This window comes from Epinephelus moara, chromosome 17 (genome assembly GCF_006386435.1).
Source record: "Epinephelus moara isolate mb chromosome 17, YSFRI_EMoa_1.0, whole genome shotgun sequence".
In the NCBI taxonomy this organism is placed as follows: Eukaryota; Metazoa; Chordata; class Actinopteri; order Perciformes; family Serranidae; genus Epinephelus; species Epinephelus moara.
In genome coordinates this window covers 16,865,637-16,888,618 of record NC_065522.1, presented here as the reverse complement: position 1 = coordinate 16,888,618, position 22,982 = coordinate 16,865,637, and the positions used below count along the sequence as shown (strand labels likewise).

The 22,982-nt window shown below is 41.8% G+C and overlaps 2 protein-coding genes across 4 annotated transcripts; one reads left to right on the top strand and one right to left on the bottom strand.

Moving 5' to 3' along the window:
* Positions 1 to 3,306: 3,306 nt before the first annotated feature.
* si:dkey-171c9.3 (uncharacterized) lies at positions 3,307 to 9,296 on the bottom strand. 2 transcript variants are annotated; one of them, XM_050066566.1, is made up of 2 exons: positions 9,176 to 9,270; positions 3,307 to 5,154 (listed from the first exon to the last, which is right to left on the bottom strand). In XM_050066566.1, the coding sequence occupies exons 1-2, from the start codon at positions 9,206 to 9,208 to the stop codon at positions 4,291 to 4,293; spliced, it is 897 nt and encodes a 298-aa protein (XP_049922523.1). In that variant the 5' UTR covers positions 9,209 to 9,270; the 3' UTR covers positions 3,307 to 4,290. The 2 variants fall into 2 exon arrangements, with proteins under 2 accessions (XP_049922523.1, XP_049922524.1); XM_050066567.1 differs by having other exon boundaries at positions 3,310 to 5,154; positions 9,242 to 9,296.
* A 3,899-nt stretch (positions 9,297 to 13,195) lies between these two features.
* On the top strand, positions 13,196 to 21,505 carry ccnb3 (cyclin B3). 2 transcript variants are annotated; one of them, XM_050066561.1, is made up of 12 exons: positions 13,196 to 13,350; positions 13,537 to 13,666; positions 13,877 to 13,960; positions 17,301 to 17,413; positions 17,522 to 17,687; positions 17,769 to 17,867; positions 18,041 to 18,133; positions 18,259 to 18,396; positions 18,510 to 18,665; positions 18,784 to 18,933; positions 20,572 to 20,702; positions 20,806 to 21,505. In XM_050066561.1, the coding sequence occupies exons 2-12, from the start codon at positions 13,589 to 13,591 to the stop codon at positions 20,873 to 20,875; spliced, it is 1,278 nt and encodes a 425-aa protein (XP_049922518.1). In that variant the 5' UTR covers positions 13,196 to 13,350; positions 13,537 to 13,588; the 3' UTR covers positions 20,876 to 21,505. The 2 variants fall into 2 exon arrangements, with proteins under 2 accessions (XP_049922518.1, XP_049922517.1); XM_050066560.1 differs by having other exon boundaries at positions 13,534 to 13,666.
* The last annotated feature ends 1,477 nt before the right edge of the window (positions 21,506 to 22,982 follow it).

Genomic DNA, 22,982 nt, shown 5'->3' with positions numbered 1-22,982 from the left:
CCGGCTGTATCTAGGCTAACGGCTAACATGCTAACTATTATTTTTATGTCACTAGTCACTTGAAACAAATTTAGGATGATAGGAGACAGGTTGAAATAAACCGAAATTCCCCTTTAATAACATTTAAACGGGATCGTCATAAATAAAAAAATTACCCCCCGTACAGTTGTCATGAATGATGAAATAGGCCATAGATACGGAAACCGTTTTTTTGAACCAGGCTGTAAACATGTTTATTTTCAGCTGTCAAGTGGGGCATTTTAACATGGGAGTCGATGGGGATTTGCTCTGTTTTGCATCCAGCCCCCAGTGGCCAGTCGATGAAGTGCAGTTTTTGGCTCTTCCGTATTTGCTTAACTCGTCAGCCCTGGAGGTTGCCACTTGGGTGCAGCGTATGGCCAGGTTGCCAGTGTAGGTGGGTGTGTGGTGTTCTTTGGCTCCCCCTCACTCCTCCTCAGCTCCACCCTCTCGTCCAAAATTTTGGTTGCAGAAATCCAAGATGATGATAGTCAAAATGCCAAACTTGAGGCTTCAAATCGGCAGTTCATAAACCAGTGGATGACATCACAGTGGCTACGTCCATTATTTTTACAGTCTATGGGCAAAATTTACATCCAGAGCTGTGCGGTTTTGGACGGATGAGGAGACACAGTTCATGCTTTGCTACAGTATATTTACATTCCTCTCACTTTATACTGCAACTGCTGCACAGGTATTTCACTTAGAATAAATAAAGTTTTATCTTTTATGGTGCTGTATGCATTAAATTAGATATTATCTTTACATACAGGGTGGATACTTTGAATTTAGGAGAGGACAGAGAGATAAACTACCTCTGCCATTTATTTCACATTATAGGATGTATATGGAAACCCTCCTGCTCCTCTGTGTGTCATCACGCCCCCTCCCTCTGTCTCCCTCTCTTTCTGGCAGCCAACCACCTGACAACACAACAAGCGTTTCTCCAGATGTATGTGTGTGTGTGTGTGTGTGTGTCTCCCCTCTGACACCACAGCTGTCCACCCAGCCCCGCAGCTTGTCTGTGTGCACGTGTGTGCACCGTGTGCATGTGCGTGAGTGTGTCAGTCGGTTGGTGTCCCGTGGTGAGGAAACATAATGGTGATCAGCAGTGGGAGTTAAAAGTTCAGACTAAGCATTCCATGACATATTATGTATCAGAGCCAAGGGAGTATCACACACTGCAGCCAGGTCAGCGTGTGTGTATTGTGCTCTGTTTGTGTGCACAATGTGACTCAGATTAACAGCTAAGGTTTGTGGCATTTAGCTCCAAAAATCTTCACAAGGAATTCACAAGGAATGGATTGCAGCTTCTGATAGCATGATGAAATGTGCATCACTTGCAACTGCTATCTGCCCCTTCTCAGGTCCGATTCACAAAAGATAGTGAGCTAATCATATTACAGTGCAAACACGCCCATAGAAGTTTGCAGCTGACAACAATTTAGCCTTTTTGTGTCTGATTGCTATTACTCATGTGGCAAAGTGTGAATGTTGCCTTTGCGCCAAGAACACAGTAGACAGACAGCAACAGAGAGAAAAACTGACATTTTCAGGCCCCGAGCGACAGATCCTGACCGATGAGTTGCAGAGGCATTGCTCAAAACGTCAGGCAAGGAATTTCAACATGACAAAGAGGAACTGTTTTTGGGATTTGATATCCCAGTCTGTCAGTGTGCTTTGGTTGCTGCCAACTCTCTGAAGCCTGGGTCTTCAACTGGAGATAGCTAAGGGATCCTCCCAGTTACTGCAGGGGGCTGCCAAAGTATTGTTTGATAGTTTTTTAGAGATTTTTCTTTTCTTTCAAATAATTTGTCTGAATATACATATTAACATGAATCCAACCTATTTTTCATTTTGCCATAACTTAGCTTTATCAAAGTGGAGTTTCCTCCCTTGCCTACCTAAAAAGTGAATACAGGTCAAGAGTGCAGCCTGAGGCCGGTAAGGACCTCTGTCTGACAACATCCATCTGCCCAGTTTAATATCCATCACAATTTTATACAATATATTGTATGTAGTAGGTGCCCTGCTCCGTATCTCTTTCAGCTAAGGGGTTCTTGGCCTGAAGACCCCTGCTCTAAAGAAACTAATAATTTAACGCACCTATGCTAGAGCCTACGCTGTGCCTCACGTCGCATGTTAGATTTGTTTGGAAAACGTGTTTAGTATAAGACAGTTGTTTTGTCGGTGAACCTTGTGAGTTGTAATGGAGCTGCATTTTGTAACATTACCTTTGTTAAATGTTGCTGTTGTCCCTGGCTTCATATGAGTAGAGGAAAAGTTCACTAGCTGCTAGGCTAATTTATACAATGTAAAATGCCATAGGCTTGTGCTAAAAACATTAGCATGTTGTATTTGTGGGGAAAATGTGTCCAGATAAACCCAAGTGTTTGTCTGTGAATGCTGCGAGTTATAGTGAAGCTGATTTGTGTATTTGTGTTTGAAATTGTCGCAATTAACCATGTTTAATGTGTGTTTAATATGTGCTTCGAATCAACTAAACTTTACAGCACTTCACAGAAACCCTGTCGCCAACTAATGTTTTGGAGGTGTAACTGCAGAGTGACACAGACACCACCGCACAAGTATAAATGCTGACAATTGCGTAGGCCACGTGCGTAGGCCACTGAGTAGAGTCTGCATAGAGCTGATGCACAAGTGTAAATCCGGCTTATCTGCGAGTGGCTTTAGCACTTACCTTTGTGAAAGGGCCTTTTTTGCAGCGATGCATAGAGAGAGGTCTAATTTAGTGCCAAACGTATTGACATTGCCTTATTCATATACATGCAAAAAGCTCGGGAGCACAGAGACACCATTTGTTTGGCAGCGTAGTTAGGTGCATTTTACCCTTTGCAGGAATTACACGGTTACTTTTTGTCTTGTTTGTGCAGGTTTAGTGATCACTAAAAGCCATTGGATTCTTTTGTGAGTTTGTCCTAGAAAGTTTAGATTTAGTGTTGCATTTGTAAAACTTCATTAGTGTGCACTCACTGATTTTGTTTTTCCTCCAACTCATCTGTGTTTGAGAGTGAGAGAAAGGTGCTTTTGTGTTTGCAAGTTCATGCACACATGCAAACACAAGAGAGCAAACATTAGTCACTGTGTAACCCAGATTGTAAAAGTATTCTCTTCAATCTTAGAAGTGTGTGTGTGTGTAATGGGTAACTAAGAACAATGAAACTCTTTATTCATCACTGCTCGTCCAAGGTTCACTTATGCTTTTCATTCAGTGGATTTGGCATTTACTGTGTGTGTTATTTTAGTGGCAAACTTTAATTTAATAAAAAAAAGAAAAGCGAGGAAAGAAAACATTTTTTTCTACAGGATCACATCAGTGTGTTGGTTAAGCACCATGGCTCCCTCTTCTCTCGGATCTGACTTCAGTAAGTAAGTGAGTATGAAAATGCGCCAAAACACAACTTCATCCCAAATGCCACTATTCAGCTCAGTCCAGGGGATGAATGAATCACTGAATCTATAAAGATTCTTACGTCTATTATAAGGGGAAATAACCGAATAATTTTCCAGCACCACACTCATGAAGCGGCGTCTTGCACCATTTGTTTGTGGTGGGGTATTGATTAATAAAGCATAATCAAGACAAACACAACAAGTTGATAACAATGCACATAGAAAAATACAGCTTTAACAATCTGGTATACATATTTATAGCATAACCACTTTTTCCCCAGTGGGAAACTGCATTAAATCCACTTGTTGATAGATAATCACTCAGTCTAACCTCACTGACCGCATGCTAAAGATCATTGCTCCTGTGATGCTATCTACAGGACATTTATGGTTATTGCAGTTGGATCTCAGTCAAAATTGCATTCAAAATCATCATAGGTCTCCTGCCAATGCAGTCTTTATCCATCTTGGACTAAAACCATAACCCCAGATTCATCATCCAGCATCCAGAATATACAGCTTCCAGGATACACACGTCATTAAAAGTGCCAGATTTTGTTTAAACTACGAGTCAACTGTCTTTTTGTTGGATCTCTGATCAGTTTTTGCAGTAAATAGGTAATATTTCACTATCAAACTCTTCATCTGGATGAGCTTTAACTGAACTTTATTGAGAAATAAACCCAACTTCAGATTACAGAACAATATTATTCCAATAAACCTCGCTTGAGTGAGAATGTCAGGCGGTGGCAATCAGCCTGAAGGGTAACGTGTGGGTGGATATCAATATTTTTCTTCTTTTGTGCATTGTCTACAGGCCAGTCATCACAAATATGATCTCATTAGTCACATTAAGTACTAGACCAGCATTTTAGCTTCATCAAGGGAAGATGTGATGATGGTTGCAGCCAGTTTGTGGGCCAACAGATGAAGATCGTCACCCATCTGCTCTCCATTTTTATTACTCAAGACCCAGTCAATGATGTCACATGAAAGAGCCTCCGCAAAAGCCTCCATCTTGGCCCCAATATGAGGTCCTACTTCACAGTAGTCTCTTGCCAAATCATCTGTGGACAATGAGTGCATCAGATGCTCCATTAACTCCGCTTGGGGGTCGCCTCCGTCTGAGTCCCCCTCTATGTCCTTTGGGGTTGGGGGAGGAGGCGAAGGCAGGAAAACCTTTGCCAAGCCTCCTTTGAGCTTCCTGGCGAAGCTGTGTCTGCTCCTCTCAAGCTCAGGGAAGAGAGGAGTAGTTGGAGGGGCGTCTGGGTAGTCGAGAGATCCCACGACGGGGAGCCCTGACTGGGACAGAGGTGGGTGACAGGGCTGGGTGTCTTTGTCTTTGTCTGGATCCATCTCTGTGGATCTCTTGCTGTCAGATTCATTCATATAAAGCAGATTTTTTGCCCGTCGACCATCCATCTTTAATCCCTCATGGTGATCCTGAACATTTCGACCTCTGCACACTTCCTTCAGGGCAACCTCAACCACTGCTGAGGCTAACTCTTCAGCTAACATCTCCTGATTCTGATTGAATCTGGACGCCCGGTCATCCACCTCGGGTTCCACCGTGTCCATTTGGCTTATAAACGACTGGATTATGTTCTCGGCCATATTTTGGGCAAACTCCTCAAGAACCCCGATGTTTAGGCGGCTTCTCTTGAGACCTTCTGGAGTGGGCTCTGGCACCCTTGTATCTGCACTCGCTGCCTGCATCACATCCTGTAAGGATAAAGCAATAATCTTAGTAAAAGTGAAGGAAATCCTGCCTTTCCTGGAGCCTATTTTTTTTGCAACAAGAATACGGTGAAGGCCAGTACAAGCACAGGAAAGAGTCCAAAGATGGTTTTGAACCACTGCCTCGTTCCTATAATTAGTTCATTTTTGTATTTTTATTAGAATATTGCTTGCCAACAAGTTCAGTTAAAGCCAGACTGGACATAAATAATTCCCCTAAAAGGTGCAGTGTTTTCTTTTTAGTCTCTGCACTACAAATATTTCTGCATTCCTCGTCTGTTTCAGATTAGAGAAGACATAGATAAGCTACAAATTGAAGGAATCTCATACTGTAAACATAAGGAACTAAAAGGGAGAGTCATCAGGGGTGATGTAAAAATAGAGGAAGAAAACACGACGGAACAGAAAGTCCCCTCTGAAGCCTCAGACGGAAAGTAAGATTTAGGCCTCAACCACAGCCTGACACCATATTCATGAGCAGTCAGCCAACCAGGATGTGACAAGCAGGAAGTCCTCCGTATTAGATTAGCACAGAAAAAAATGTGCTGGCAGCCACAGCAGCAACCTGACATTTTCTCTAAACATGCATCTGTAGTTAATGGAGGTGGAGCTGTGTTTGATAAGTGCAAGTTACAGTTGAGAAAACAGACACGGAGCAAAGCAAATGTTTCATGAAAAGTGCTACGTTGTTATCTGAGGCTTACGTAAAAACATCTGTATTCATTTGAACACAATGGGAGAAGAAAAAGCTTTGGACAGATACAAGGGTGTTTGAAATGGTCTTTGTTTCACGAGGCTTGTTATAGCAAGCAGGAGTGGTTTTCACATCTAGCGAAAAACAAGTGAGTGTACAAGTGTGTTAATTGCCGTTAATATGAAATAACATCAAACTCGTTCAGCTATCATTGCTCTCCAGGGCATGGATTCGCAAACCTTTTTTTTAGGCCAACTGTTTTAGTCTGCTCAAGGAGTCTTGAAGGCTTTCCAAATAAGTTCATTAAATAGTTCAGTGTTTTGGGAAATTCTTGCTGAGCGTTAGATGAGATGATCAATGCTGCTCTCCTATCTGTAAGATCAACATAAAGCTCCTGCAAGTAACCGGTTAGCTTAGCTTAGCACAAAGACTGGAAACCGGGGGAAACAGGTAGCCCACCAACTGGGAGCTCTGTAAGCTCACTAAGAACACCTTATATCATGTTTAATTGCAAAAAGCTAAAGAGAGAAAATAAGACATTGTAGTTTTATAGAGGATTATTGTAAAACTTTAATTAAAAGCTTAGTGCCAATTAAACGTCTAGTCCCTGTTACTAGCCTGGTGTGCCTACATGTGGATTAATAGAAGTTCTTCGGATGTATAAAACCAGGTTGTTGGCTACCTCAAATTATGTGTCCATTCTTAAAATACCCTGTATGTTATTCATACACCTTTAGTCCGTAAGGGTCCTCAGATCAAAAGAATCAAAAGGGTTTTTCATAGAAATTAAACCAAGTTGTGGGTATTGTTTTAACAGGATAAAGTGGTGTTGTGTCGGTGTGATGGGTGCCGTAATCCTTGGGTGCCATCACTCTCAGAGCTAGGTCAAAATAATGATCATAACTGACATATTATCTGAAGCCTGTTTTTGGTAAGCAATATTCATACTGTTTTAAATAAATAATTTGATTGTATTTCCCATCTTTGCTGAGCAACAGTTATGTGTGATTGGAATTAAAGGCCTGTTCCAAATATAGGTCTATTCATTTCAGTGATTTAGGCAAATAATAGCCCGGGCTACCAATTGAAATTTAATGGTATGTGACAGACTATTTCTTGGCTGTAGCCTTTAGCTTTTTAAATAGTTCCCAAACAGAGTGCTGCAAGAATGAGTCCTAAAACCCAGGAATTAGTAGGAATTTTTTCACTCCTAGTTCCCTTGTGTTGAAATCAATGGGTTTTTGGTTAGATGCCTGAACTAAAGTCTGTGGTTAACACAAGCTTAAGACGCTTTAATGTCTTGTTCTACGAAATAAAATACATCAGTAAATACCCCACTCACGAATTTTAAAGCCTTTATGTGCCTTTAAAAGGTGGTTGCTTTACAGACTTGTTGTGGTGGCTACATTCAGGTCATGCGACCATAGTGTAGTTTGTTTAAATGCCTAATGTTAGCTTTTTACTTCTAGGGATTGCATTTACGCTCCAAAAATCATCATAAAAGTGGTGTTAATTTGTAAAGATTACCTTCCTGAACAACATGTGTAAGTATCATAAACATTTGCCTGCCACAAAGCTTATTTTCTGCAGTAATCCAAAAGCCTAGAAAAATAATTTTTGACGAGGGAACCAGGGCTATGCTAACGTTCATGTTGAGCTAGAGAACAACGTCATCCTTGGAGCACTCTGTTAGCCAAACATGGCTTGAGTAAAAAGATAAACCTAAGTAATATATTAATTTATGTTTGAGATAATTAGGATGTTATTTCAAAGTCACAACAGTTTTATTTTCAGTTTAACATTTGGTAGCTAGCTAGCTGCGGTTGCTAGCTAACTAGCTGTAGCATTAGATAACAGAAATTGGCAGTTGTTAGCAGTTAGCACTTGCTAGCAACATTTCTATTGTTGATTTCTTTGTCGTAACAGTTGTAAAACTTTGTCCAGCTAACACAGTAAATGTATTAACTTTTAAACATGCTCATTTAAACCCCCCCCCCCCTTACCTTGCTGATGTAATGTTACCTTTGTGTAACAGTTGCTAAGTAGGCTAGGTTGTATTTCAGGTTTTCTGACAGAGAAACTAGAGAACGAGATGAGACAGACTGTCAGAAACTAATGTGAAACTGAACTTAACACCTTTAACAACTTCTTATCTTCTTCTTTGGTACTGTACTGCTGCTATGACTACTTTAAAAGGCCTGAGTTTCAAGGTTAGCATATCATAGCCATCATACTATCACCATGACGCTTTAATTTTAGCCGGTCTAAGAATGACTTAGTGGATATGTGATTTCTATTTAACAAAAATGCTACTCAAATTGTGTTTAAAGCAGATTGCTGGATGCACTTCATGTGGTAGCTGTGTAGTTTCCAAAATCACACATACTCAGTTTTTCTTTCCTCCTGAAGCTCTTTCCTCACGCAGCCAAAGCGAATGACGCTCTGCGCGACACCAAAGATAACTTTGCCAAATGATAGTCTCTCGATACAAAATTTATACGATGTGTCACAGTATTATCCTGCCATTACTCATCCAGTGGCCTGAGCTCAATATGGACAGAGCCAAGAGACGAGGACAAGATAGAGAATGAAGCACAGATGTGGAACAAATTACAGCTGAAACCAAGAATGTTTTCTCTTAGCAGTCTGACGTGGACATCCTGATGTGCAAACTAACATTGATGAGACGAGAATGCTACTTTATTCCTGGGTGTCCTTGCGTTACCCAACCCTGTTTAAACAGAGTCTGTTGATTATGATGGCAGTTACAGACACACCTCACCAACAGTCTCCTCTTACATCCAGACGGAGTTTCTACATGGTGCTCACAGTAAGCGGCACAAAGGCCAGTCAGTGCCTTGCAAAATATTGTTGGAAATGCAATGTTGACCTTTAACTAAAGCTGGGTTTCTTCCACATTCATTTTCAGTGTTTGTGATGAAATCCGAAGAAACAGCTGTATCCAAGGGATCATTTAAGTTAGAATCCACTTTTGCTGAAAAATACCTAAAATATCTTCACAGTGTCTCATCTGTTGTTTGTCATATTTTCAGGTTAACCTTTATTAGCCTGAGTAAAGTCGGACAGATACGACCAGAGATTTAGAACTACAAAAGTAGATAAAACGAGACAATATTATAAATTTCCTGGCCATGAACAAATAAACTTGCTTCGCTTCATTGAACTTGAAGATTTAATCGGTATGGCAGATGAAAAGGCCAACTGCTAATTCTCTGTGACACCTGTCGAGACGCAGAAGGCATCTTGAGGGCCAATTGGATGACATTAAAGCCAAAAGTTACGTGAACATACCCACAAATTATGAAGACAAGATACAGGAAACATCAGGCTGCGTATTCTGCCTGTAGATCAGCTTACCAGTTAGTAACAGGGTGACGGTTCACTGTTTGGTGTCTCCGGTGTGACTGAGCTGACACGGAAATGGTTTGACAAATGAGTTTCACCCACTTCCTGTGTGTGTGTGTGTGTGTGTGTGTGTGTGTGTGTGTGTGTTGGGGGTGGGGATAGTATTTGTGTGCAAGTGCTATTTGCAGAACCTGATGACAAATGTGTATAAATAAACCTGATACCTCCTCTTCTCTTGATTATTCCTTTCTTCAGTTCAGGGCGTCAAAATGATGAAGAGATGGCCACGAGAGGAAGTAGACGAGGAAATGAATGTTGGAGGAGGAAAAGAGGATGCAGAGGAGGTAAAGCATCACAGATTCAGACTGGTAAATACAGTACTTTTAAGGTTCGTTTGGTGCACAACAGCCAGATAATAAAACTGATCATATGTGTGGAATTTTCTGTCATACATTTCATCCATTAAGTGTCCAAACTCCACCCAATGCAGATTTCTTAGCAGCTTCAGCTAAATCCAAAGATTTATAAATCTATTCCTCGCAGCTCTGCTGGAGACACAGGCAATCTGTTGAGAAAGTGCAATCATATGAAGGCGTTTTTGTCTTGGATGAGGACAACAGGGAGGGGAATTGAAATAAAAGCAACGTTGTGAGATGATATCTCCCCGTAGGCGTCATTAGATGCCAGATTGCACTGCGTGAACCGCAGGCCTTGAAGCTGTGTTATTAAGAGATATCCTGTTCAAATAAAGTGAATGTGGGGTGAATGTTTAAATGGACTCGGCCCAGGAACTTGTTTGATTTCTTTTCGGTCAAACCTGTCCGTTCTGTGCTGAAAGTCCAAACTATAACCCAGGGATGTTTGTCGGTTTGGAGTTTAATGAGACTTGAAAGTGCACTTAAAGGGCGTCTTCAGAGATGACATCAGTCTAAATGGCATTTATGGTGCTCTTCGGGTCAGAGGAGGATTAAAATCAATTCATCTCAGATTTTCTCTAACAAGACTGAGATACGCTTTATGGCCTCTATTCCCGTTATTCAGGCAAGAACCAAAGATGAAGCCCCCTAACTCCTGGCAGCCGGGTGGATATTAGCTGCCAGCTTCCCTGGGTGTCCATCCTGAACCTGCCCTCTGGGTGCACAAATGGGATGTTATGACCCTCTATTATCCAAACTGTTGCTGCAGTAACTCGGTGTTGTTCGGCCCCAGTAGGCCCACTGTGTGCTGTTTCTGCTCCAGTTCAGGAAATACTTATCTGTGTGTCAGTGAGCTCATTGCTCAACATCATCATTTAGATCCATGTTAAGGGTCAGTTCAGTCTTGTGTGACGGCCTAAAGGGAAATCATTGCATGCTAGACCAGCATTACACAAGCATACATTAAGAAACAAACGAAGGATTAAGAGACCACAAAGAGACACAAAAAAAACTACGAAGACACCAAAAATGACCAACAAGACACAAATATACCTTAAAGAAACACAAATGGACCTCTAAAGAAACACAAAACGACAACAAAGAAAGTCAAGGGAACTACAATGAGACACAAAACTTTAAAACTCGCTTTACTCCTTGGCCTTCAACCCAGTATGAGACATTGATTCTCTTTGTTTTTATTGCTTTTATTGTATGAAATTGCTTTTATTTGTTTTATTACTTTTATGGTATCACTGTTGTTTCTACTTGTGTCATATTGTACTATTTTAAGGTGCTTAAGAAATAAAGCTGGATTGAATTGGACAAAAACAACTACAAAGAGACACAAAACAACCAAAGAAGACACGTATACCTAAAAGAGACTGAAAAAGACTTCAAAGAGACACAAAACCACTACAAAAAGATGTAAAGGAACGACAAAGAGACACAAAATGACCAAAAAGACACAAATACACTTCAATGAGGCACCAATTGACCTTTAAAGAATCACAAAATGGCAACAAATACATGCAAAGAAACTACACAGACACTAAACTTTAGTTGTGTTTTGGCCGATCGTTTACACGACGGCAGCGTTTTGGGTGCCTGAAAACGCAGCTTTTTGAAAACGGTTCCAGAGTGCAATTTTTTGGAAACGGCACCGTCTCCGTTGTCATGTAAACTTGCAATATACAGTTCCTCTGGAAACTGAGACTTTTCGCACATGTGCATTACAGTTCCAGTCACTAGGCATGCGCGAGAAAGTCGACCATCACAACAACAATGCCGGGCTCTGTTTGTGCTGCTCACCCTGTTGAATTTATCAACACTTCTCCAGCAAAGTGTAGATCTACTGTGGCAGCTCCACCTCGTCATCCGTCCAGACAAAGTTATCTGTGCGTGCTTTTGCCTTTGTGTCTTCTTTGTTTTGGTTTGTAATCACTGCGTTGTAGAGGAAGGTACTTAAGTGCGGGCGCGTGGCGTCATGCCGTGGTGTTGCTTTGCACATTTACACTGCCACCCATTGGCCTGGCGTGCATACTACAGTGTTTCCAGTAGATTTTGCAGCTCCGTGTGAAGGGGGATCGTTTCTATAACGTCGTCATATAAACGCAGAAGTTTTTTAAAACGCAAAGGACAGACTTTTCCGTTTTTAGAGAAATCGTTGTCGTATAAACAGGGCCTAAAAAGAGACACAAAACAACAACAACAACAACAACAAAAAGAGGTACAGCCAGTGTGTGGTTGGAGGTGGTTGGGGCATTTGCATGTCTGTGCCCAGGGACCCATTGTCTCATAATACGCCCATGGAGGGATTGTTAATGCAGGGTAAAAAAAATGTCACCATGCACAAAAATCATAAATAATAATCACAGTAATCCAATCAAGTAAAATCAAGTGATCTTGCAAAATATTCTTAACTCATGGTCCACTTCTTAGCGCTTTAAAAGTTTTCAGCTGCCTCTCATGGTCTTTATCAGCGGATGGAATTTGCTCAGTTGTCATCACTGATCAATATCATGTCATTTAAGTTGTAAACAACACTTTTTTGACTGCATAAATCCCTAAATTAAGACACCATGATTTCAGTTATTGTCCAAATAGTTAGCATTGGCTTCTCTTAAATGGTTTATTTTACTTAATTCAAATTGGATGTGGGTCTACACTGAGCACACGAATATCTTCAGGTTGACTAAAATGGAGCACCGTCAGAACAGTGCATGTGTAAAAGTACAGTGGCATAGATTTAGAGTGGTATGCAGGGACACATCCCCTACATATTTAGAACATGTGCATTCGCCCCCAGCAATAAAAATATAAGGGCAAAGCATTTGAAATTAAACCCATTCCCACTGTAAATGGATGCAGGGAGGGCACAGATTGGTGCATAAAAATTCACTATAGTGCAGGAAATTAAGTGTTTGATGCAGACATTATTCTACACATAGTAAACTAAAAACGATATACATTGTGTGATATGTGGTGGTTTATAGTATGCATAAACAGTAAAATAACACTAAAAAACATGTACACAAGCATTTAAATACAGAATATGACTGGAAAAACATTATTTGGCAGTGCACTTGTGTTTGACCACGTGCAGTAATATAAATAATCCATGTCACGTGTGTGTCTGTCCTTAAATAGTCATACCTCTGCCATGCATATCTGGGAAAACATCAATAAATCCCTACGGTTTAAAATGCAGTTGGTTGTTTGGATGTTTGAAAATCCTGCATGCTCCTCCTCTAGGGTTCGTTAGATATGAGAACAAGGAAGCAGGGCGGGCGGGGCTTATTATAAACTCACCCTTATTTGTTTTCTGAACTTTTTTAATTACACCACAAAATAAAATAAAAATATTTAAGTCAATATTTTCTTTTTACATAATCAGTTATCGTTTTAATGCTCCTGATTTAGTGATTAATAAATGCAAGCGGGCGGACCCGTTGAAATAAAACCAACGCTTTCCTGATAACGGCATCCGTAGCGACTTCCTGATTGGTCCGCCCGCTCAAAATTCAGCCAATGAGAGCGAGGCGCAGCAGATTTGGATCCGCACTGCTACACCACTTTGTTTGAGCTCTCGTCAACGAAGCAACACAGCAAACTGAGACTATTTACGATTATTGACGAAGCTACAACCGACGTTTCTTGTTCCAGAACCGAGCGACTGAATATTACGAGCAGGAATTATAAAACACGGTAAGATACAACTATAATTTCGGCGAGTTTTAGCTTGATATCGTCAACACGGAACAGGTTCACGTGTGGAAACCCCACCCAGCTAACACAAAGATTATTATGAAGCTGCAGCTGCTCGGTTTTACATCTTATGTTAAGCTAGTGCTTTATTTAAAAAACCGACCCGCCATTTTCTGTATCCAGCAGATCAAAGTGCAGCCGCAGCAGATATTGTGTGCCCAGGATAAAGGAGCCAGCCATGCCTGTGACGAGGGGGAAGAAGCCCACAGCTGGGAGCAAGATACCCAAACTTACTGCAACAAAGACTGAGAACCAGGTAAAATATCCACTCGTGTTGGTTTAAATCCCCAGCGTGCGTGCAGTGGGAGACTGTAAACAAAGCAGACATTGCTGCAGCTGCTCCTCGAGGTTGCAGCATGGAGGGCAGCAGTTTAAAGGACCAAGGGTCTTTTCTTGTTGCAGTCTGTGCATGCATGTGATGTGTGACTGATAGGTGTGTTTTCAGTTGACTATGTTTGGGTTGCAGGATGAAGGCCCACAGGTGAAGAGGTCCTCCTCACCTCCCCATGGAGCCCCGAAGAAGAGGCCTGCTTTTATCGACATCACCAATGTAAGTCTTGTCCTACAGGTTTGTGGAGTTAACAGCATCTAAATTCAGGATAGAGGCTACATAAACATATTGCAAAGCAGTTGGATCTAAGGCTTTTTGTCTCAGAACAAGATTCATAAACACTTGGCAGCCGTTTCCATGTATTTGCTACCATTTTTGTTAGCAAATTGTCTTTCTCGCGACACTGTATAGTAATTTTAGTATGTGTGATGACAGTGTTAGCTGATCCATTGTGTTCTGGGTTTGTTTTAGTGACATCATAGCAAAGCTGTTGAGCAGCTGGCTCTAAAGTGGATGGCTGAGCTTCCCTACATCACACTAACTTTGAGTCTCATTGTGCTTGCCTGATATTAGACAGAATTGTCAGCTTGTCACACTATGTATGCCAGCTATAAAGAATTTGATTTGTCCTTAAAGTCATGGAAATTTTGTCCATGAAAATGTGTGGGAACCCTAAAAGCAGATGTTGACATGGAAAGTACCTTTATACTGTTGCTTTCAGATCCATCAGCATGCTGCAGAGCTCTGTCGTCCTCTGTAGCATCTAATTCTGACAAATCCGTCCCTCTCATAAACCTCCCAGGTTTGATTTATTAAGATCTGAGAGTGAGAATATCAGGCTAGCAGCTTTCTGAATGTAGAATGAGTTTCTGGATGATTTGCCACTGTGTGCATTTTTTGTCCTAACTGCTCGTCCCTCTTGACGACAGGCTGTCGGGCAGTGTCTGTCAGATTTTAGGCCCAACAGCGACGGCAGCTTCAGGACAGTAAGTGGGATATTGTGTGTATGCAGAACTTTGGTGGCGGTCACTATGTGAGGTAGTGAGAGAAGCACTGTGTGGGTCATTGTCACCCTGCAACATTTGTGGTTTAAGATAACAGTTGAAAGCCTTGGAGTACTTCCACCCTCAAGGCTGCTTTATGATTGTATGTAGTCTCTACACCCATGTCATAGCCTACGCAAGTGGCCTATGTGAGCTTTTATATTGTGTGCTGGTACGTCTGTAGCCCCTTTTACACTGCCAGATTTTTCGCGAATGTTGGGCTGTTTTGCCGGCAAGCTGCGAGCGTTTAGACACACAGAGCCGGATTGGCGAGTTGATCCGAGGTGCCCAATTTTCCGCCTCGTAGTGTAGTCATATTGGCTGTAAAGATGAGCAACTGAGGAGACAAGGAATTGCGCGCCCTCCTTTTCCTCGCAAACGAAGAGGCCATTAACCGCCAAATGATGGGAACAGTGAAGGACAGGCCGACTTGCGAGAGAATCACCGAAGGACTGACCAGCTGCGGCTTCCCTCCGACGCCACTGTTTACGTCACACACTGAGCTACACGTTTTGTTACTTGCTCACGCCCCCCATTGCCCCGAAAAAGGCACATTCTGTATAAACAAAAGTAGGTAGGCGGCATTTTGCTGCACTCCCTGATTTTATTTTTATACTGCCAATGCTGAAAAAAGACTGATTGGGCTTTCCTGCAAATTTGCACAGATCCTATTTAAAAGGGCTTATGTTGCTTTACAATGACACAACCAAACACTAGTTGGCAGTGGGGGTTTCTGTGCCACTGTGTTGCATTTCTTTGTGTATTTCAAACAGTGGCAACTGAAACTAAGCAGGTTACGTTTAAGTTGGAGCTATTAAATGTTATAACAGTTACTTTTACTGAAACTACTGCAACACAGAGAAGAGAGTTGACATCCGAGTAGATGGTATGTACGACCTATCGGTTCTTGATTTGGTCCATGTTAATGGAGATGAAGAAGCAGCAGGAAAATGCATAGAAGGTAGGGCTGGATACCGTCTTAAACATTCCAATACCAGTACTCTTAAAGTGCTACTGATACCAGTGGAGTACTTCAGTTGATAACGTTTTTTTAACTTGATTCAAACCCCATCGTCTGGATGGAAGCATTTAGTTGTGTAAAATGCCCTCAGATGACAAAGGTGTGCAGTATAGCCATACTTTTGAACATTTTGGTGCCATCTTGATGCGCCGAACTGCCAGCTATGTCAGATTCCCTGAGCTCAATGTCAAACACCTCAGACTGTGTAGGTTGTGCTGATATGGTAGTGGGCCAATCACCTGTCGCATTAAACTGAAGAACACTTGTGTTCATTGGCTGCCAGAAAACATACAGTTACTTTTTATAACAGATCCGGGTAACAAAAGGTTCAAATTCATGCATTGTTTGACTGGAGAAGTTTCAGCACAACTTGGTACTGGGTTATTTTGGTTATACCTTTTCACCTCATTTCCTCTTAAGTGTGTGTATGGAGACGAGGCAACCAGAGGTCCATTTATTCCTATGGGAATCTCTGAACTCCTCCCCTCTGTAATATTTCGGCCCAGAATTTGCCACAAATTAAGCTTTTGCGGTGGATTTTGGAGAGACCGTATGACGGTGTGCTAGCTTAGCTGACGGGCTGCTAACTGGCTAACAGACTATTTCCTTCAGTTCAGTTGCCTGTGTTGATTGTCAAGTGAGTTTGTGTGATTAAAAGTAATAGAGGCGTCATCCATATATTTTACAGATCTACAGATACCAGTCACATGCGTAAGTGGAAACAAGACGTATAGGTATCAAGTACCAGTTTCCAGCTCTAGTAGGAGGAAATGCAATGCTACCAAGTGGATTAATCACAGTCGTTGCAGTCTGTGTCACCACAGTAGTATTTGTTTTTTCTGAAAGTGTGTCCCTGCTGGCCACCGTACACACAAAGCCAAATCATTACTCTGTACTTGACATGTTGTTAAATGTGTCCGCAAGTTCCCAAATGAAGCTGAATTTCTTCTTGTCAGATTTTCCCGCACAGAAACAATCCTGTACACGACATAGCACAGATTAATTGAACTATGTATTTTAATCATTCACTCTGACACCTCATAAATCACTCATGAGCTCACTGTGTTTGTGTGTGCACATGAGTGAGTGACACACTTTGTTCCTGGGTTTTGGTGTGGAGGTATAGCTGGGCTCACAGTAGATCCCCACTGTGGTGTGAATTGATGCACTCTGCCACCCCACCCGGGTGTGAAACGAGCACCGTGTTTGTTTGCCACCTTGTTGGCTTCACAGCAGCAGTTTGGGCGACTGTGACGTCAGCAGAGAGGTGTCTTGATACCAGAATCGTGACATTCCAGCTTTTGGACGTGAGTCACTTTTTCAGTTTTTGGGTGTTTTCCAAAAAAGACTTTTGGCACTGATGTCCCAGTTATCATCACCTATGAATGATGATGATTTAAAACTTATTTCACTAAGTGTAAACTACTTAACATTTATTATTTGGAAATGAGTGGGTGATTTAATAACCCATATCTCACTTTGGCTTTGCTCACAGGCTCATAAGGTTCAGATCTGCCTTCCAGGGAGAAAGAAGGAAGCAGCGAAGAAGCAGGTGAAGACAACAAGCGCCCTCTCAGTGTCTGCGAATAATCAGGCCAACCTGATTAAGTAAGACAACCATTATTCACTCTGCCAGATTTGCGTTCTTGCTCTTTCTCCTGTAGTTATCTCCTCAGCAGCAGATGTCTACAATTTGCTGCTCCTCTTCCGCTGCAGGTCCTCATCTGTGAGCTCAGAGGATACACTCCCTGAGAAACAAAAGACTGATGCAGAGGAGAATGAAGAGGAGGTGCAGAAGAATGTGGCACCTCCAGTGGAGGAGGTGGTGGCTGCTACGCCCCCTGCTGCCCGTGAAGTGCCAGCACACCTCCGGAAACAAGAAGTGAGGAGAATTATACAACCCAAAAGAAGCTTCTGGCTTGTGTCGTTTCCATCTTTATTCATATTCTCTCAATCTCTGTAGATCCCAAAGGAGTTTGACATCGACTCTGAGAACTCTGAGGACTGTTCTATGTGTCCCGAGTATGCAAAGGACATCTTCGACTACCTCAAACAGAGAGAGGTGAGCCAAACCAAAGCACAGTTTCCAATCCCACAAGGATTTAGTGCCACATTCACAGGGTCTGAAGTAGCTGTGGTTTCTGGAAAGGCTATTTATTTTTTTGGACAAAATCTGAATGCAAAGGTCATCTTTCTCTTTTCATCTGGTCTTCTCTTCTGTTTTACTGTCTGCAGGAGAAGTTTGTCCTCTCTAACTACATGCCCAAACAGCCCAGCCTCAACCCAGAGATGAGAGCAATCCTGATTGACTGGCTGGTGGAAGTGCAGGTGAGCTTTCCTGGTCGCCTGGTGTGCACCCTTGAAAGTTGTATCTCAAGGGTGTAAAGCGGAGAGGTAAAGTCAAATTTGTTTTTGCAGCAAATTGACTGGTTTCTGTTCTCATGTTTGTTCAGGAGAACTTTGAGCTGTACCACGAGACCCTGTATCTGGCAGTAAAGATGGCGGACCACTTCCTCTCCAAGACTCCGATCCACAGGGAGATGCTGCAGCTCGTCGGCTCCACTGCAATGCTCATAGCCTCCAAATTTGAGGTGAGGAGACGTAGACAATTCAGATGAAATTTTGATTTAACCCTCTCACTCTGCTCCTCCATAATGATGTTGCCCCAAAAGATAAATAACACTGTTGCATGTTTTACTTGCAGGAGCGCAGTCCGCCCTGTGTCGACGACTTTCTTTACATTTGTGACGATGCCTATAAGAGGGAGGAGCTCATCTCCATGGAGGCCAACATCCTACAGGCGCTGTCCTTCGACATCAACATCCCCATTCCCTATCGGTTCCTCAGACGCTTTGCCAAGGTGTGTGTTGGGTGAAATGTTTTTTTTAGCCTACCTCCTCAAAAAAGCCAGAGAGCCCTTTGCTCTTCAGTCTCTGGAGGTCTGCTTCCCCTCATCTGAGTGTTTGCTGTCTCTGCAGTGTGTGAGCGCGGGAATGGACACGCTAACTCTGGCCCGGTACTACTGCGAGATGAGTCTCATGGAGATGGAGTTTGTGCCCGAGAGGGGGTCACTGCTCGCCTCAGCCTGCCTGCTGTTGGCGCTGGTCACCAAGGACATCGGAGGATGGGTAGGTTCTCAGCAACTCTGTTCTGATTGTGGGCAGTTTTTACTTTTTCTGGCCAGACTGAGGGTCACTTTTGTTGCTGTGCCACATTTTTGATTGGTTACTTTTTTATGTCAAAATGAGTATTTCTATCCAAAATGCTGTTTCAAACAATGGCAACCATCAGAAAAGTGAGTGAGCAACTTGCCTTATTGCAGTTGATGTCAAAATAGAGGCGGGGGGGTTGATGTTAGCCAGGTGTCTGTCCCTCCAGCAATGATTCAAACACACAGTTGCATAACAGAAATGATTTTGTTGAATGTTACAATGGATGTTGCAACCCAAATGGATGCTTTATCTCTTGTAATTTGCCTAATGTCTGCAGTTATGTCAGCAAGGCAGAAATACAAACCTGGGACACAAATAATTCCCCCTCGGGGATCAATAAAGTATTTCTGATTCTGATCCTGAAGTAACTTGATGACTTCCTGTGACTATATCACTGTTGAGTGCTGTTTATTTGCTCCACAAGTAAAACACTTGTTTACACCTGGTATTAACCTGCCACTTGGATGATCAGGTCCTAACAGGACAGCTCTAAGTATAGGTGTGAATGCGCGTGATGCGCCCTCAATGCGTCTTGAGATCCGAATGTTCAGACCACAATCTGAGGTGGCCACATTCTGTCAGCAGTGTGTACGTTAATGTGTCCTGGGCCATATTAATGGACTGCCTACCATGTTTACATCCTTGCTAATCTGACTCCCCACTGTTGAAGGCCATCTCCAGAGCCACTCCCCTCCCGGCGAATGGTCGGTTCGAGCAGCAGTTCAAGGGTCCAACCAAGTTCACACTGACATTAAAACGGCTCGACTCTGTTGTTAAACTGTTACTAATCGTTGGGTAATGCTAGCCATGCGTTGCTAATAGTTAGCCCTGTCATTGGGAGTTTTTTTTTGTTTTTTTTTGGACTGGAGGAACTTTTTCATAGCTCCAAATATCCTCCTTTTTGTGTTGTACAACGCGAAATAGGAGCGATCGTAGTTCTTAGAACGCCAGTTTGAGGGATCCTTTTAGCTCCTATATCAAATTAGCAACTTTCCCAGGTTCGTTCTGTATGACATCTATTGCACAACTGTCCGTCCTGGAAGAGGGATCCCCAGGATGTGTAGACACATTCTAATGCCAGGTGTGAACAGACACACTCAGAGTTATCCTGAGACGCATGTTAATACCGGGTGGAAACAGGCTCACAGTTCCTGAAAACTTCTGCTGTCCGCCAGTTAAGGTTGATTTCAAACCCTCAACTGTTTGACTTGGCTGTGTTTTCGGTCATGCATGAAGAGCCAGACCGCAGCTCTGTCCAGAGAGAACAATCCTCCTCCTCTCAATTTAAATGCAAATTGTTTTTCCATGTAAATGTGAGTTATCATTGCAGCAGTAGAACAAGGGATGGTGGGTAATTTCATTTTGTTCCTGGGCTGACTCCAGAATCTGCTCCAATTTAGAAATAGTGATGTTTATGCAACATATTGAAAATTGCAGAGGCTGAGGAATGAAACTTGGGGCAATGATACTTTTGTAGCTTAAAGGATTCAACATGGCTACTTTTTGTGTGTGTGTGTGTGTTCAAATGTCCGTCTTGTTTCTGTTGTGCTGCAGAGTCCCATCCTGCAGTTTCACTCAGGCTATCAGACGTCAGATTTGGCGCCCGTTGTCCGAAAGCTCTACGAGATGCTTTTAGCTCCTCCTGACGACAAACTGAAAGCCATCAGAAACAAATACTCACACAAGTAAGTCTGATATTTAAAGACCTATAAAACCAGCATCAAATAATGAAGTGGTTAATGTGAATGAAATGTACAAGCAGTTTAATCATTCTTTAATATCTTTCAGGGTGTTTTTCGAAGTTGCAAACCTGCCATTGGTCAACACTGACATTTTGGAAAAAGCTTTATCTCAGTGAGATGTCGCTTCCTTCAAAATAAAATCTTGCCAGTTTGAATTGAGTGAAAATATTTGAAGAAATTCCCTCAAACCTGTAAATAATTTGTTAATATGTTTAATATTTATACATGTAGTCCAGTCTGTCTTATATATTATTGGAGATAAATCTTTAATTCCACTTCCTGACGGAGAAGAGTTTTAATGTGGGCATTTGTTCTTAAGAAGTTTTGTATTATGTTGAGGTTGTTAATAAGGACTTTTAAGTGGTACATTTTAGAAACCAGTTGTTTTGGTATTCTTTAAGCTACAAAAAAAAAAAATCTAAATTCATTAGTAATTAGTAAGCCCCGTCTGTGTTGATAGTTTCAAAAGTAGGTTTTAAGATAATGGTGAGCTGGAGAAGGAGATAAATGCTTACTTTACTGATGAATTTTGCACCAGCCCACGTGTTTTATAGGTTTTCATACAGTGTTAAAGTTAGCAGAAATGCATGTGTGTATTTTCATACGTTGTACAGCGTTCTATCATGTTAATATCACGATGCTAATTATTTGTATAAAAGACGACCGGATGATGCTGTGCTATTTTTAAATGGCTGTCATGCGTACTCTTAAAATAAAGATGTGTTTTTTTTATGTGTTTGATAAAATGGCTTTTTATCATTTGGGTTATATGTCTGGATGTGAAAGCATCATTTGAACCTGATCTGTACAGGGTGTGATTATGTTGTACGACCACTAGAGGTCAGTAGTGAATCATGTTCCTGTCTGTGTCAGACTGAAGGTTTCTGCTGCTCTGAGCCCATGATGAGATATTTATGACAGAAGATCAGTTTCTCTTGGAAGTTACATTAGAAAGAATCACTGAAGGTCTGTTGAACCACTGTTGGTTCTGTTATCTAACATAACCATGTCTAGTTAGACTTGAAGGTTCATTCTTGTCCTGTAACACAGTAGGTAGATCAAATTCTTAAAGGGTAACTGATAATTTTCAACCTGCACCCTATTTTCTTATGTTTTTGTGACTAATGGGAACCGCAGTGTTTGAAATTGGTTCAGTATTGAGGAAGAACAGGTTTTGAATAAGCCCTTATTTCATCCAGTTAGATGTGAAAATATCGGGAGAGGGTGGCAGGGAAGTGAAACATCAGAAAAGCAACGTCTCTACACACTGTTTATATACAGTCTGTGGTATAGAGCCAAGCAGCCAGCACATTTTTACATATGCAAACTGAACTGGGTGAATTGAGGGTTTATTTCAACTGGAGCAGAGCTGATGTTTGAACAGCAGAACGACTGAGATGTTTTCTGTGAGTTTTATTTTGTTTATATGGTTACTTAAATGGAGTCTGGTGCTTTTGGTGAAGATTTCAGGGTTGATTCTGGTTAAACAAGGATCTTACTATTTAACAAACGCATCTGTCTCTGTAGGGATCCTTTTCATATTGTTGTTAGACACTAAGAATAACAATTTGAGCTTGTCGGTGGCAAAAAGAAGCACTTTTAGTGGAAGTAAAATGATGGGGCAAACTTGCCCCAGTGGCTACAATGCAGCCTGTTTCGTGGCTGCTGGCTGCAGCGCTCTCGCTCAGTGCTGGACACTTATACCCCAAAAATATGACAAGATAGGGTCCAGGTTGAAAATTGACAGAAAGAGTTTTAGCAGCCTTTTAGTGATCGTTTTTAATGAGTATGAAGCTTTTTGCTTGTGGTTTTTGCGTTTCTTTCTTCATCGAAAATAGCTGAATTTCCTCCCTGAACTGTGTTATACAACTGTCATGTCTCATGGTTAGCAACTAAATATTCTGCACCTTTTGTTTAAGCCCACATCTACTTTTAGCTGAAGCGGAAGACATCTCCGAGAGAGGTAATAACCTCCATTTATTAGTTTTCCTTTGGTTGAAACACGAGTGAGTAAAATGAATGTGATTGCCAAAGGCCATTTTGTTGGTGGAACCGGGCCATAAGTGAGCTCACAGGCAATATGTGGTACTTCTAAAAGATTTAAAGTGACTGTCCTCGTTGGCACTTCACATTTGAGTAAGGACAGACTGAACAATGCAGTGTTAAACAACATCAATGGGTAACCTCAGCATTTTTCAACCTGGGGCCTATCCTCCCATGTTG

Excerpts from the sequence above, each read along its gene's own strand:
- si:dkey-171c9.3 (XM_050066566.1), bottom strand. The coding sequence starts at position 9,208 with ATGTTTCCTGTATCTTGTCTTCATAATTTGTGG. Across the intron at positions 5,155-9,175 it reads CTTGTCTTCATAATTTGTGG|GATGTGATGCAGGCAGCGAG; the intron begins GTATGTTCACGT and ends TTATCCTTACAG.
- ccnb3 (XM_050066561.1), top strand. The coding sequence starts at position 13,589 with ATGCCTGTGACGAGGGGGAAGAAGCCCACAGCTGGGAGCAAGATACCC. Across the intron at positions 13,667-13,876 it reads CAACAAAGACTGAGAACCAG|GATGAAGGCCCACAGGTGAA; the intron begins GTAAAATATCCA and ends TTTGGGTTGCAG. Across the intron at positions 17,414-17,521 it reads AATCAGGCCAACCTGATTAA|GTCCTCATCTGTGAGCTCAG; the intron begins GTAAGACAACCA and ends CTTCCGCTGCAG.